Source organism: Pleurodeles waltl, chromosome 6 (assembly GCF_031143425.1).
Source record: "Pleurodeles waltl isolate 20211129_DDA chromosome 6, aPleWal1.hap1.20221129, whole genome shotgun sequence".
Classification (NCBI taxonomy): domain Eukaryota; kingdom Metazoa; phylum Chordata; class Amphibia; order Caudata; family Salamandridae; genus Pleurodeles; species Pleurodeles waltl.
The window spans coordinates 18,662,011-18,679,381 of record NC_090445.1 but is presented as its reverse complement, the minus strand read 5'-3'; the positions used below and the strand labels follow the sequence as shown (position 1 = coordinate 18,679,381).

Genomic DNA, 17,371 nt, shown 5'->3' with positions numbered 1-17,371 from the left:
GTGTAACACTACTCAAAGTGGAAAAAGGGGTCTCATCTGCACCAGTGCGCCACCACTCTATGTGAAAAGAAGGCTCTTATCTCTCATGTACACCATCCCCATTCATCTATAGACCATCATTCAACGTGGGAACAGGGGTCTCATCTCTCATCTACACATCCCTTACTCACCTGTGAACCATCACTCAATGTGGAAAAAGGGGTCTCATCTGCACCAGTGCACCACCACTCTATGTGAAAACAGGGGTCTTATCTCTCATCTACACCACGCCAACTCACCTGTGTGTCAACACAAGTGGGGGTCTGAGACTCTCGTCACTCATTCATACGACCCCCAAAGTCACCTGTGGACCACCGCTTGGTGTGGAAACATGAGCTCATCTCCCATCTACACAAGCACCACTCAGTTGTGGACCACCGCTTGAGGTAATGCCTCTTTTCGTGTTGTCACCCCCAAGTTTTTGGACTGATGATGCTTGTTTTTCGACTGTGCACTGAGGCATGATAACCAGACCTCAAGGCCAGTGTCCTGACCTTCGAATGTGTATGTTTGATTGGCATAAGTTAACTTACCTTTAAGTCCCAGATATTTGGTATCCAGGACCTGTAAGTTAGACGGCTGCGTCAGGGACTGCAGAAATGGTTGTGCCACCCTGGGTGTGACATGGGTAAAGTATGTCTCCTGGTCTGCAGACTGAAAGAGCAGTTTGAAATTGCTAACTCGACTTTCCCATTAAAAGGTACGGCAAAGCCCAACCCCCCTTGTGCCTTAAGTATAAGTCACCCCATGGCAGGTCTAATGAGGCCTCAGGCAAGGTGCAGGATGTTTTAGGAGCAGAAAATGTATTTTACCTGTTGTGACAGTAAAAACACAAAACTGCCATTGTTATTGAGGAAGTACTTGGTGACATTGACACTCTGAACCCTCAGCTGTGCTAACTCCTGAACTGGTCGACCAAAGTTCATACTCCAAGGTATCAAACAACTTGTTACATTAAGCCTGACTTGATACGCAAGTGAAATTAATAACACTTTTTGCACTGTGCAACTTTTACTAATTTACCATTTTGTTGCCCAAGGTCTTGTGCTCCTGCATCATCACACAAGGGTTCTATGCCCGACAGTTTTCTGCCCTCCTGGGGAGATGTGCAAGAAGGCTCTCGGGAAACAACACAACAGATGCCTGCATGGGGAGAGTTGTTACCTCTCCCTGGCAGGAAGCCACACAGGTGTTAGCCCAAAAGGTGAGCTTTAAAGGGGAAGAAGCCTTTGAATGGCAAATGGTGAAGACTTGGGAGAGGGACTGCTCCATCATTCAGGTAGACAGGCTGGCACTCGGGAAGGAAAGTGGAAACCAGTTGCCAAACCATTTTTTAGGGGCATGGGCTAGGGTTGGGCTAGGGGGCTAGGGGGCTCTACACGCCGAGAGAGGGATTCTGCATCTTGAAGATGGGCAGAATGGATAATTCTCGGATAGTCAGATGCCAAACTGTGCACAAAGTGGTCATCAGAAGCGAGGGAACCTGGTAGCCATTTACTACTGACTGCGACCTACCCTGAGTGAATTTTCTGGACATGTAAAAGGCACCATTGGTACCCAGAATTCAGATCTCATTGGACTGGAGAGGAGGACCAAAGAAGGACTTCTCCCGGTGAAGAGAAGCTGCACCGATGCAGACAGCACCTGCTGCACATGGTGGCTAGCAAAGTAGAAAGGACTGGGCCTGCTGTTTCCTGCTTGAAGAGAAGTCGATTCCTGAGCCCAGCCAAAGCAAGAGACTCCAAGTGTCAGTTGGCGGACCTGTTTGCAGCACAGGGCCACAACAGCAGAAGAAGCCTTCTGGGTTAAGTTGGTAACCCAGATCTTCATCTCACCGCTCTTTGCCGCTGTGCAACATCAAGGACCAGGACTTAATGCTCAAATTTGCACAAGAGTCTGCTGGACCTGAGAGAATCATCGGAGCGCAACTTGGTCGCCCAGAAGGCAAGTTACAATTCCAGGAAGGATTCCCCTGTGACCATGATACCAGGTGACTAGGAGTCCAATGGGGAAAAGACGTCTGCCAGGCTCAAGAAGGCTTTGAGGGAAGCCGACCCCCTGTGACAAGGACCACCTCACCAAGCCCATGGACTGAGGAGTAGCTGCAGGAAGACCCCTATTGACAGCATTGTATCCACAACATCCTTCAGCATATTTAGCATCCTGCATCCCTTGCATCAGGGCCACTTCCATAGGAGTCTATGGCAAGGATATAAAGTGACTGAAACTGACTAAAGACTGCTTCTTCCCACAACATGACTTTCTGAGGGTCTTGCTGGTCTCCTTGACTGGCAGAGTTGGTCACCTAAGTAATTGCATTGATGCTTACCCTAGGTTTCCTCAAAAACGTTTGAGACAAATTTGTTGAATTTGCCAATGCTTGTTTGAGGTTAAGTAAAAAGTACAGGTTTTACAATGTGCAGTAAATATATATCTCTGGAACCCTCTGGTTGATCTTTTTCATTTTTGGTGTCTAAAATTGCAATCAATTTTTATAACTTGGTGTCTGATTTTTTGAGTGTACTTCTTCAATTGTTTTGGTGCTGCTTAAACGCTTTACACTTGTTCCTTTGTGTCAGAGATGAGCTAGACGGTTTAACAAACAAAACCTACTGCCCATAAAGGAGTTGGTAAGTGCACATCGCAAAATGAGGTTGCAGAACCAAACCATACAATACACCTCATTTCCTCACAACTACTAAATGGAAAAACAAAATATGTTCTGCCCGACCCTCACTCATCAGTGGAGCATCATTCAATATGGAAACAGAGGCCTCAATTCTCACCTGTGGACCAATACATGATGTGGAAATAAGCGGTCTTGTCACTCATCCATGCAATCCCCTGCTCACCTGTTGACCCTACTTGGTAATGAAACATGGGACTCATCTCTCATCTACCCAATCACCACTCACCTGTGATCCACTATGGAAACAGGGGTCTCATCTCTAATCTTCGCGACCCCTGCCAACCTATGGACACCACTCAATATTGAAACAGGGTTCTCATCTACATTAACCCAACTTAACTGTGGACCACCACTCAATGTGGAGTCTCATCTCTCATCTTCGTGGCCCCTCCTCACATATGGACACCACTCAATGTGGAGAAAGGGCTCTTATCTACATGAGCCCCACTCACCTGTGGACCACCACTCAATGTGGAAACAGGGGTCCCATCTCTCATCCACACAATCATTGGTTCTGGGATACCCGTAGCGTTGCATTCCAATGAAACTGGACGGGTTGCCAAGACAATGGCTGGGTCCGTGATGGAGGTGATTTTAGGAGCCACTGCAGAGGGGAAAGAGAGACGGGGGGAAAGCTGAAAAGGATGAATGGACGTTCCTCTCTTTTTGGCATGATTGCCAACTCCCATTGGTCTGCCAACCCCATACCGGAGTCACCTCCGAACAGGCACTCACTCCCCATCACTTACCATGCACCTGGAGGTTGTACCAAAGCTCAGTGCGTCCAGCCACATTGGTCGCTAAGCAGCGATAGTCCCCCGCGTCAGAGCTGTGGGCACTCTCGATTCGCAGAATTCTTCCATGGTCAGTCAGCTTGATTCCCTCTGTGGCAGAGAGCTGCTGGAAGCCCCTGTACCAGGACACATCTGAAAAGGACAGGCAAATGAAAGGAGGGTCTAACCTGTGGAACATGTGCAAGCTTGCTTTCAGATGCAGATCCAAGCATCTCCTCACACCTGAGCATAGAGTGAAGCTTTGATGTCCCCTGCCCTGCCTAGACTTTACACAATACAGGGTCTCTTCTGTAAACAACTGCTCTTCACTGACAAAGATTTAACATTTGCTTCTTTTTTGAATTCTTGTGGCTTCATCTTTTCTTTAAAATTATGGGCATTTGATAGCAGAGTATTTTTACTGCAATATTCACATTTTTGGCCATTGTCATACTTGGTGCAGCAGTAGCCCCCAGCGGTCGGTCACAATAAGACCTTTGCTGAAGCCCTGGATGGGTGAGCTAACACCGGTTTAACAATTAGCCCCGTTTGGCATTGGCCGATGGCCATACTGGGAGCAGACAGACATGAGTGTTGCATTGATGCCTACTGATAAGCCGCAGAAGGATCTTGACTGAAGAGATGTGAGCAGTACACTGTGGTGCAGCACTGACACCTAGTGGTCAGTCAGAAAATGACATAGGTTAAAGTTCTCGATTAGAACACCAGTGACACCTAGTGACTAAGTCAGTATGGCCTTGTTATACAATTTTGTTTGTTCTGTGGTCCTTAAAACTAATTTAAAACAGCAGATAACTCCGTCTAAATGTAAAATGGAGATAAGTATCACTATTAAAACAATCCTATATCTAAAGTTGAATTAAAAAGATCTTCCCAATGCATGTCACATCTAAAACACCATGTATCACATAAACAATTATTAGCTTCCAATTGTGAACCTATACCATACTTAAATAAAACTAGTTTTTACATATTGGCACCTCTTTTGCAATAACAGAGACCAATCTAATAATAAATAAATATTATTACATTTTACGCCTAAAATACAACAGCAGAGCCCCTGAGTTCCTTTCATCAACCTCCTGGTCTCAGCTTGTGCTTAAAGGGGTTTGAAACCAATTCTAAACTTAAAAATTGCTCGTCCCATCCCTTGATTAGGCAAAAAGTGCAAAAAAGGCAGTTTAAAGGTACACACAATTTTCTGTCCATGAGGGCATACATAATATAACAGGATTTTTTGTATCCAAGCACTTAAAATCACTTATTCTTGATTCATGTATAAATGTTGATTGAAATTCATTTTAGGCTAGATGGATACTGAGGATTAAGGCTTCCATATCTCCCAGTGACATCAAATTGTTTTCTTACCTCCTTAACCTAATTAAATTCACTGTATACTATTTCATTTAAACATAGTTTAGCAACTGGTATTTGGGTGGTCGGCACAAGCATATACCAAAAACGTGTGGTTTGTTGAACTATCATATATTTGTAGGCCATCATAAGCGTTTCTACTTTGGCAGCCTGGACCATTGCCAGCCTAGGTAAATCTAAGAAATCTTTCAAGCATTGGCCTTCTTGTCTGTCCCACAAACGAGTCCCACAGATCCCCATAGCTTTGAAGGCCCTTAATATCAGGGATAAAGATAGTCTACCAAAATCTTTTCTAAATTTCTAGAGACTGGCAATATTTGCTAAAACTTGATATTTCTGAAGATCTATATGGATAGACAAATCAATTATACTATGGAATAACATTCCCAAGTATCTATATGAGGATACCGCTTCAACTCATAGATCGCCAATAAACCATTTGTAGGGTTTACATTTACTCCAAAATACCAAGATTTTAGTTTTTCCATATTTACACACAGTTTATTAGTTTCACAGTATTACTTTAATGCACCTAACTCCCTTTATAATCCTGTCTGAATGATGTTCATTATTACTAAACCATCAGTATCGACAAGACATAGGGGGTGATTCTCACCCTGGCGGGCGGCGGAGGCCGCCCGCCAGAGTTCCCCCCTCCAAAATACCGCTCCGCGGTCGAAAGACCGCTGAGGGTATTTTGGGTTTTGCACTGGGCTGGCGGGCGACCGCCAAAAGGCCGCCCGCCAGCCCAGTGCAAAACACCCTTCCCACGAGGACGCCGGCTCAGAATTGAGCCGGCGGAGTGGGAAGGTGCGACGGGTGCAGTGGCACCCGTCGCGTATTTCAGTGACTGCAAAGCAGACACTGAAATACAAAGTGGGGCCCTCTTACGGGGGCCCCTGCATTGCCCATGCCTTTTGGGCACTGCAGGGGCCCCCAGGGGCCCCACGACACCCCATACCGCCATCCTGTTCCTGGCGGGCGAACCGCCAGGAACAGGATGGCGGTATGGGGTGTCAGAATCCTCCATGGCGGCGCAGCTCGGGAGACCGCCGGTTTTCCGCATCTGACCGCGGCTAAACCGCTGCGGTCAGAATGCCCTGCGGGGCACTGCCAGCCTGTTGGCGGTGCTCCCGCCAACCCTGGCCCCGGCGGTCCATGACCGCCGGGGTCAGAATGACCCCCATAGTCCATGGGCACCTCCCATCTTCAGGGAACAAGATGTGTGTGACAATATGCATTACAAGCCTGTCAAAAACAGAGCAAATAAGTTGGAACAATTCTACATCCATGCTGTAATCCATTGTTTATGGGAATCTTCTTGGGCAGGAAGCCTTCCAGATAAATCTCATCTTCTCCCCAGTCATTCCTGTGGAGTTTTTTTAATGCAATAATACAATTTCAAGGATTTTTCTTTTTCTTCATTTCTCCCATAACAACTCGCAACAAAGTGAGCCGAAGGCTTCTTGGAAGTAAATGAAACAGAAGGATTTCCCTCTTGTTTCCATTTCTCTCCGAGCGAAAGATCAGTGGCTAAAACAATGATTGATTATTGAATACCACTGTTTAAATCCCCCAGCTCCATCGAAACAAATTCCTTCTAATAAATCCAAAATCTTAAAGCCGAGAGCCAAATAGGAGGCAGCCTTGAGCATAAGCGTAATTAGACTCTTCATTCTTTTCAAGCCCGACCTACTCCTGCATTTGCTTTCCTCTCTTTCTTCTTTCCTGCCCCTCACTCTTTTTACCCTTGTGCTCCTCGTTGATTTTGGCTCATTTCTTCTACTTGTCTCTCTGTTGCTGCTTATTTGATTTGTTTGAGTATTCCTCTTCTTTCATATGTGGGACTGTAAACAACTCACTCTCTAAAGCTCTGCATGTTTCATGACAGAGGCACTTTACCTTTGCACATAGGAAGACAGTTCTCCCTAAAGGAATGGGATCAAAAGCTTCAGACAGTAAAAGGATGGGGTGATGGTACCCCAACAAGGAAAGACATGCTGGTGAGTGCCCCAAATAATCAAATGGATGGGGTTTGAGGCTACTCCAAAAGTGAAAGGTATAAGGTGAGTGCCCCCTACAGTGGGAGGAAGAGGGGTGAGGATATAACCACAGTGAAAGGTATGGGGGAGAGGCCCCACAGTGAAAGGAAAAGAGTGTGAAGGAATCACAACAGTGAAAGGTATGGGGTGAGAGTCCTAGACAGTGAAAGGAAGAGAGGGTGAGGGTATCACAACAGTGAACGGTATGGGGTGAGAGCCCTAGACAGTGAAAGGAAGTGAGAGTGAGGGCATCACAACGATGAAAGGTATCAGGTGAGTGCCCTGACAGTGAAAGGAAGGGGGAGAGAGTATCACAACAGTGAAAGGTATGGGGTGAGTACCGTAAATAGTGAAAGGTATGGGATAAGTGCCCCTGACATTGAAATAAACAGAGTTTGTATTTGCTGACTGGATATGAAAAGAGGGGGTGGAAAGCAGCACATGAGACAGACATTAAAGTATCCCTTCCTCACCTGGGGGTGGGGTGCCCGATGCCAGGCACTGCAAGGATACTGGCCGGTTCTCCATGACGGTCTGATTCATCGCTGTGGGCTCAATGTTTGGGGGCACTGCAAAGCAAAGAAAACCAAATAAGTGGAGACTGGGGTTCTCTCAGTAAGCACAATCACAGCACAATCACAGCTAGCTCAGAGCTCACAATATCCCCAGTGAAACTCACCATAAATTATTGATTCTTGAGGCCTGGGTCCATTTTTATAAACCCTTACTAAACATCTCAATTTTTATAAAACCCTACCTCACTAAACATCTCCATTTTTATAAATCCTTCCTACAACATTACTAAAACACCTCCTTGTTTACAAAATCATGCTAAACACCTCCATTTGTACAAAACCTTACTAAAACCTCCATTTTTATAAAACCTAAATAAAACATCTCAATTTTTATAAGCCCTTAGTAAAACACCTTCATTTGCATAAAACCTTACTAAACCTTACTAAACATATCCATTTTTATACAACCTTACTAAACATCTCAATTTTTATAAACCTTACTAAACCTTACTACACATCTCCATTTTTCTAAAGCCTTACTAAAACATTTCCATTTTTCTAAAGCCTTAGTAAACTATCTCCATTTCATAAAACCTAATAAACATCTTCATTTTACAGAACCTTACTAAAACATCTCCATTTTATAAACCCTTACTAAAACATCTTCATTTTTATAAAACCTTACTAAACATCTCCATTTTTACAAAACCTTACTAAACATCTCCATTTTATAAAACCTTACTAAACATCTCAATTTTTACAAAACCTTACTAAACATCTCCATTTTATAAAACCTTACTAAACATCTCCATGTTTATATAACCTTACTAAACATCTCCATTTTATTAAAACTTACTAAACATCTCAATTTTATTAAACCTTATTGAACATCTCCATTTTACACACCTTACTAAAACATCTCCATTTTATAAAACCTTACTAAAACATCTTCATTTTTATAAAATCTTACTAAACATCTCCATTTTATAAAACCTTACTAAACATTTCCTTTTTTATAAAACTTTACTAAACATCGCCATTTTATTAAACCTGACTAAACATCTCCATTTCATAAAAGCCTACTAAACATCTTCATGTTCATAAAACCTTACTAAACATCTCCATGTTTATAAAACCTTACTAAACATCTCCATTTTATAAAACCTTACTTAACATATCCATTTTTATAAAACTTTACTAAACATAGCCATTTTATTAAACCTGACTAAACATCTCCATTTTATAAAACCTTACTAAACATCTCCATGTTTATAAAACCTTACTAAACATCTCCATGTTTATAAAACCTTACTAAACATCTCCATTTTATAAAACCTTACTGAACATCTCCATTTTACAAAACCTTACTAAACCATCTCCATTTTATAAAACCTTACTAAAACATCTTAATTTTTAAAAAATCTTACTAAACATCTCCATTTTATACAACCTTATTAAACATTCCCATGTTTATAAAACTTTACTAAACATCGCCATTTTATTAAACCTGACTAAACATCTCCATGTTTATAAAACCTTACTAAACATCTCCATTTTATTAAACCTTACTAAACATCTCAATTTTATAAAACCTTACTGAACATTTCCATTTTATAAAACCTTAGTAAACATCTCCATGTTTATAAAACCTTACTAAACATCTCCAAGTTTATAAAACCTTACTAAAACATCTCCCTTTTATAAAACCTTACTAAAACATCTTCATTTTTATAAAACCTTACTAAACATCGTCATTTTTATAAAACCTTACTAAACATCTCCATGTTTATAAAACCTTACTAAACATCTCCATTTTATTAAACCTTACTAAACATCTCAATTTTATAAAACCTTACTGAACATCTCCATTTTATAAAACCTTACGAAAACATCTCCATTTTATAAAACCTTACTAAAACATCTTCATTTTCATAAAACCTTACTAAACATCTCCATTTTTTAAAACCTTACTAAACATTTCAATTTTTATAAAACTTTATTAAACATCGCCATTTTATTAAACCTGGCTAAACATCTCCATTTTATAAAACCTTACTAAACATCTCCATGTTTATAAAACCTTACTAAACATCTCCATGTTTATAAAACCTTACTAAACATATCCGTTTTATAAAACCTTACTGAACATCTCCATTTCATAAAACTTTACTAAACATCTCCATTTTATAAAACCTTACTAAAACATCTTCATTTTTATAAAACCTTAGTAAACATCTCCATTTTTACAAAACCTTAATAAACATCTCCATTTTATAAAACCTTACTAAAACATCTTCATTTTTACAAAACCTTACTAAACATCTCCATTTTATAAAACCTTACTAAACATTTCCATTTTTATAAAACTTTACTAAACATCGCCATTTTATTAAACCTGACTAAACATCTCCATTTTATAAAAGCCTACTAAACATCTCCATGTTCATAAAACCTTACTAAACATCTCCATGTTTATAAAACCTTACTAAACATCTCCATTTTATAAAACCTTACTAAACATATCCATTTTTATAAAACTTTACTAAACATAGCCATTTTATTAAACCTGACTAAACATCTCCATTTTATAAAACCTTACTAAACATCTCCATGTTTATAAAACCTTACTGAACATCTCCATTTTATAAAACCTTACTGAACATCTCCATTTTACAAAACCTTACTAAACCATCTCCATTTTATAAAACCTTACTAAAACATCTTCATTTTTATAAAATCTTACTAAACATCTCCATTTTATACAACCTTATTAAACATTCCCATGTTTATAAAACTTTACTAAACATCGCCTTTTATTAAACCTGACTAAACATATCCATGTTTATAAAACCTTACTAAACATCTCCATTTTATTAAACCTTCCTAAACATCTCAATTTTCTAAAAACTTACTGAACATCTCCATTTTATAAAACCTTAGTAAACATCTCCATGTTTATAAAACCTTACTAAACATCTCCAAGTTTATAAAACCTTACTAAAACATCTCCCTTTTATAAAACCTTACTAAAACATCTTCATTTTTATAAAACCTTACTAAACATCTTCATTTTTATAAAACCTTACTAAACATCTCCATGTTTATAAAACCTTACTAAACATCTCCATTTTATTAAACCTTACTGAACATCTCAATTTTATAAAACCTTACTGAACATCTCCATTTTATAAAACCTTACGAAAACATCTCCATTTTATAAAACCTTACTAAAACATCTTCATTTTCATAAAACCTTATTAAACAGCTCCATTTTATAAAACCTTACTAAACATTTCCATTTTTATAAAACTTTACTAAACATCGCCATTCTATTAAACCTGACTAAAAATTTCCATTTCCATTTTATAAAACCTTACTAAACATCTCGATGTTTATAAAACCTTACTAAACATCTCGATGTTTATAAAACCTTCCTAACATCTCCATGTTTATAAAACCTTACCAAACATCTCCATGTTTATAAAACCTTACTAAACATCTCCGTTTTATAAAACCTTACTGAACATCTCCATTTCATAAAACTTTACTAAACATCTCCATTTTATAAAACCTTACTAAAACATCTCCATTTTATAAAACCTTACGAAAGCATCTTCATTTTTATAAAACCTTACTAAACATCTCCATTTTTACAAAACCTTAATAAACATCTCCATTTTATAAAACCTTACTAAACATCTCCATTTTATAAATCCTTACTAAAACTTCTCCATTTTATAAAACCTTACGAAAGCATCTTCATTTTTATAAAACCTTACTAAACATCTCCATTTTTACAAAACCTTAATAAACATCTCCATTTTATAAAACCTTACTAAACATTTCCATTTTTATAAAACTTTACTAAACATCACCATTCTATTAAGCCTGACTAAAAATTTCCATTTCCATTTTATAAAACCTTACTAAACATCTCGATGTTTATAAAACCTTACTAAACATCTCGATGTTTATAAAACCTTCCTAACATCTCCATGTTTATAAAACCTTACTAAACATCTCCATTTTATAAAACCTTACTAAAATATCTTAATTTTTGTAAAACCTTATTAAACATCTCCATTTTTAAAACACCTTAGTAAACATTGTCATTTTATTAAACCTGACTAAACTTCTCCATGTTTATAAAACCTTACTAAACATGTCCATTTTATAAAACCTTACTGAACATCTCAATTTTATAAAACTTTACTAAACATCTCTATTTTATAAAACCTTACTAAAAAATCTATTTTTTATAAAACCTTACTAAAACATCTACATTTTTATAAAACCTTATTAAACATCTCCATTTTTACAACACCTTAGTAAACATCTCCATTTTATAAAACATTACTAAACATCTCCATGTTTATAAAACCTTACTAAACATTCTCCATTTTATTAAACCTTACTAAACATCTCCATTTTATAAAACCTTACTGAACATCTCCATTTTATAAAACCTTACGAAAACATCTCCATTTTATAAAACCTTACTAAAACATCTTCATTTTCATAAAACCTTATTAAACAGCTCCATTTTATAAAACCTTACTAAACATTTCCATTTTTATAAAACTTGATTAAACATCGCCATTTTATTAAACCTGGCTAAACATCTCCTTTTTATAATACCATACTAAACATCTCCATGTTTATAAAACCTTACTAAACATCTCCGTTTTATAAAACCTTACTGAACATCTCCATTTCATAAAACTTTACTAAACATCACCATTTTATAAAACCTTACTAAAACATCTCCATTTTATAAAACCTTACTAAAGCATCTTCATTTTTATAAAACCTTACTAAACATCTCCATTTTTACAAAACCTTAATAAACACCTCCATTTTATAAAACCTTACTAAACATTTCCATTGTTATAAAACTTTACTAAACATCGCCATTCTATTAAATCTGACTAAAAATTTCCATTTCCATTTTATAAAACCTTACTAAACATCTCGATGTTTATAAAACCTTACTCAACATCTCGATGTTTATAAAACCTTCCTAACATCTCCATGTTTATAAAACCTTACTAAACATCTCCATTTTATAAAACCTTACTAAAATATCTTAATTTTTGTAAAACCTTATTAAACATCTCCATTTTTACAACACCTTAGTAAACATTGTCATTTTATTAAACCTGACTAAACTTCTCCATGTTTATAAAACCTTACTAAACATCTCCATTTTATAAAACCTTACTGAACATCTCAATTTTATAAAACCTTACTGAACATCTCCATTTTATAAAACCTTACAAAAACATCTCCATTTTATAAAACCTTCCTAAAACATCTGCATTTTTATAAAACCTTACTAAACATCTCCATTTTTACGGAACCTTACTAAACATCTCCATTTTATAAAACCTTACTAAATATTTCCATTTTTATAAAACTTTACTACGCATCGCCATTTTATTAAACCTGACTAAAAAGTTCCATTTTATAAAACCTTACTAAACATCTCCATGTTTATAAAACCTTCCTAACATCTCCATATTTATAAATCCTTACTAAACATCTCCATTTTATGAAAACCTTACTGAACATCTCCATTTCATAAAACCTTACTAAAACATCTTCATTTTTATAAAAGCTTACTAAACTTACTAAACCTCTCTAGTTTTACAAAACCTTACTAAACATCTTCTTTTTATAAAATCTTACTAAACATCTCCATGTTTATAAAACCTTACTAAACATCTCCATTTTATTAATCCTTACTAAACATCTCCATGTTTATAAAACCTTACTAAACATCTCCATTTTATTAAACCTTACTAAACATCTTCTCCATTTTATAAAACCTTACTGAACATCTCCATTTTATAAAACCTTTCGAAAACAGGTCCATTTTATAAAACCTTACTAAAACATCTTCATTTTTATAAAACCTTACTAAACATTTCCATTTTTATCAAACTTTACTAAACGTCGCCATTATATTAAACCTGACTAAACATCTCCATTTTATAAAACCTTACTAAACATATCAATTTTATAAAACCTTACTAAAACATCTCCGTTTTATAAAACCTTACTAAAAAATCTTCATTTTTTATAAAACTTTAGTAAACATTTCCATTTTTATAAAACTTTACTAAACATTGCCATTTTATTAAACCTGACTAAACTTCTCCATGTTTATAAAACCTTTCTAAACATCTCCGTTTTATAAAACCTTACTGAACATCTCCATTTTATAAAACCTTACTAAAACATCTCTTTTTATAAAACCTTACTGTAGGAAGTTGGCTCTGTATGCACTATTTCAAAGTAAGGAATAGTATGCACAGAGTCCAAGGGTTCCCCTTAGAGGTAAGATAGTGGCAAAAAAAGATAATACTAATGCTCTATTTTGTGGTAGTGTGGTCGAGCAGTAGGCTTATCAAAGGAGTAGTGTTAAGCATTTGTTGTACATACACACAGGCAATAAATGAGGAACACACACTCAGAGACAAATCCAGGCCAATAGGTTTTGTTATAGAAAAATATATTTTCTTAGTTCATTTTAAGAACCACAGGTTCAAATTCTACATGTAATATCTCATTTGAAAGGTATTGCAGGTAAGTACTTTAGGAACTTTGAATAATTACAGTAGCATATATACTTTTCACGTAAAACACAAATAGCTGTTTTAAAAGTGGACACAGTGCAATTTTCACAGTTCCTGGGGGAGGTAAAGTATTGTTAGTTTTAGCAGGTAAGTAAACCACCTACGTGGTTGAGATTGGGGTCCAAGGTAGCCCACCGTTGGGGGTTCAGAGCAACCCCAAAGTCACCACACCAGCAGCTCAGGGCCGGTCAGGTGCAGAGTTCAAAGAGGTGCCCAAAACACATAGGCTTCAATGGAGAGAAGGGGGTGCCCCGGTTCCAGTCTGCCAGCAGGTAAGTACCAGCGTCTTCGGAGGGCAGACCAGGGGGGTTTTGTAGGGCACCGGGGGGGACACAAGTCCACACAGAAAGTACACCCTCAGCAGCGCGGGGGCGGCCGGGTGCAGTGTGTAAACACGCGTCGGGTTTTCAATAGTTTCCTATGAGAGACAAAGAGGTCTCTTCAGCGATGCAGGCAGGCAAGGGGGGGGGCTCCTCGGGGTAGCCACCACCTGGACAAGGGAGAGGGCCTCCTGGGGGTCACTCCTGCCCTGGAGTTCCGATCCTTCAGGTGCTGGGGGCTGCGGGTGCAGGGTCGTCGGGAAATTAGAGTTCAGGCAGTCGCGGTCAGGGGGAGCCTCGGGATTCCCTCTGCAGGCGTCGCTGTGGGGGCTCAGGGGGGACAACTTTGGTTACTCATGGTCTTGGAGTCGCCGGAGGGTCCTCCCTGAGGTGTTGGTTCTCCACCAGTCGAGTCGGGGTCGCCGGGTGCAGTGTTGCAAGTCTCACGCTTCTTGCGGGGAGTTGCAGGGGTCTTTAAATCTGCTCCTTTGAAACAAAGTTGCAGTCTTTTTGGAGCAGGGCCGCTGTCCTCGGGAGTTTCTTGTCTTTCTTGAAGCAGGGCAGTCCTCTGAGGATTCAGAGGTCGCTGGTCCTTTGGAAAGCGTCGCTGGAGCAGGTTTCTTTGGAAGGCAGGAGACCGGCCGGTAGGACTGGGGCCAAAGCAGTTGGTGTCTTCTGTTCTTCTTCTGCAGGGGTTTTTCAGCTCAGCAGTCCTCTTCTTCTTGTAGTTTCAGGAATCTAAATTCTTAGGTTCAGGGGAGCCCTTAAATACTAAATTTAAGGGCGTGTTTAGGTCTGGGGGGTTAGTAGCCAATGGCTACTAGCCCTGAGGGTGGGTACACCCTCTTTGTGCCTCCTCCCAAGGGGAGGGGGTCACATTCCTATCCCTATAGGGGGAATCCTCCTTCTACAAGATGGAGGATTTCTAAAAGTCAGAGTCACCTCAGCTCAGGACACCTTAGGGGCTGTCCTGACTGGCCAGTGACTCCTCCTTGTTTTTCTCATTATCTCTCCTGGACTTGCTGCCAAAAGTGGGGGCTGGGTCCAGGGGGCGGGCATCTCCACTAGCTGGAGTGCCCTGTGGCATTGTAACACGAAGCTTGAGCCTTTGAAGCTCACTGCTAGGTGTTACAGTTCCTGCAGGGGGGAGGTGTGAAGCACCTCCACCCAGAGCAGACTTTGTTTCTGTCCTCAGAGAGCACAAAGGCTCTCACCGCATGAGGTCAGAAACTCGTCTCTCAGCAGCAGGCTGGCAGAGACCAGTCAGTCCTGCACTGAACAATTGGGTAAAATACAGGGGGCATCTCTAAGATGCCCTCTGTGTGCATTTTTTAATAAATCCAACACTGACATCAGTGTGGGTTTATTATTCTGAGAAGTTTGATACTAAACTTCCCAGTATTCAGTGTAGCCATTATGGAGCTGTGGAGTTCGTTTTTGACAGACTCCCAGACCATATACTCTTATGGCTACCCTGCACTTACAATGTCTAAGGTTTTGCTTAGACACTGTAGGGGCATAGTGCTCATGCACCTATGCCCTCACCTGTGGTATAGTGCACCCTGCCTTAGGGCTCTAAGGCCTACTAGAGGGGTGACTTACCTATGCCACAGGCAGTGTGAGGTTGGCATGGCACCCTGAGGGGAGTGCCATGTCGACTTAGTCATTTTATCCCCACTAGCACACACAAGCTGGCAAGCAGTGTGTCTGTGCTGAGTGAGGGGTCCCCAGGGTGGCATAAGATATGCTACAGCCCTTAGAGACCTTCCCTGGCATCAGGGCCCTTGGTACCAGGGATACCAGTTACAAGGGACTTACCTGGGTGCCAGGGTTGTGCCAATTGTGGAGACAATGGTACATTTTTAGGTGAAAGAACACTGGTGCTGGGGCATGGTTAGCAGGGTCCCAGCACACTTCTCAGTCAAGTCAGCATCAGTATCAGGCAAAAAGTGGGGGGTAACTGCAACAGGGAGCCATTTCTTTACACAAGCCCCCCCCAGCCCACAGGCCAGGAGACTCAACCAAAGCTGGGAGAGTCTTCTTAGTCTGTCCGGCGAGGAAGAGTAGAGGAAATAGGCTGGTTTGTTGCAGGGCCTACTCTGTCTTACATCCTCCTGTTCAGGTCATTCCCTCTGGGGAACTGACCCACTTCCACAGTGATAGGACCTAATCTGAACTGCCTCTTGTCTGTGCTTTTTATGTCTTCACCCATTCTCTCTATTTTGGGGTTAGAGGTATCCACCTCTGCTAATCTTATCTTAGCCATGGTCACCCCTAGCTTACCCAAAGAGGTTACCCAGAGCTGGAGTAACCCCACCATGATCAACAGGGTCAGGGGGCCTAACTTGCTATTTGGCATGGGGTCAGACCACCATGCCAAGGATAGTGCAGCCATAAAGGCTAACACCCAGCAGAGGCCACTGACAGCTGTCAGTGCCCAGAACCACACCTTTAGCTCTTCACCTACAAGGAAAGGGGCTAAGTTACAGGCTTCTTTGGGTTCAGGGTGCCTGTCTGCTGTATTAGAGTGGGGGGTTACCACACCTTGTAGTAAACACCCTTCTTCCACTCTTTATTCTGTTAGCTGAGGAGCCACCCACTCAGGCTTAACAGTTGCCTGACTAGCCAGGACTTCTTGTGGGTCAGGTTGGACTTTATCGGAGCCACTTTTGGAGTTCTCCCCTACTGGAGCAGAATCTCCTTGGCTTGCTGGAACCTTGGCTAAAGGTGGTCCACCCTTCCTACACTGTTTTCTATTCTTTTTCTTCTGGGGCCTGCTTGCAGTTACTGCAGGGGCAGGACCTCCAGAATCCTTGGGAGAGGACTGGCACTGGACCAGTTCCTCTCTTGGGCTCTGACTAACCTCTGGGTAGTCATTTCCAAGGAGACAATCAAGGGGGAGGTCTGTACTGACTACCACCCTTCTCCAGCTAAAAGTCCCACCCACTTCTATGGGCACA

At 40.1% G+C, this 17,371-nt stretch overlaps 1 protein-coding gene across 2 annotated transcripts in view; it reads right to left on the bottom strand.

The window, feature by feature from the left end:
* The window catches only part of HMCN2 (hemicentin 2), an 816,728-nt gene that overhangs the window by 296,890 nt on the left and 502,467 nt on the right, over window positions 1-17,371 (bottom strand). For both annotated transcript variants that reach the window (XM_069237054.1, XM_069237056.1), the window contains exons 37-39: window positions 7,412-7,507; window positions 3,478-3,654; window positions 3,181-3,332 (exon numbers count right to left, since the gene is read on the bottom strand). In XM_069237054.1, the coding sequence (XP_069093155.1) occupies window positions 3,181-3,332; window positions 3,478-3,654; window positions 7,412-7,507 (425 nt within the window). The remainder of the gene's footprint in view (window positions 1-3,180; window positions 3,333-3,477; window positions 3,655-7,411; window positions 7,508-17,371) is intronic.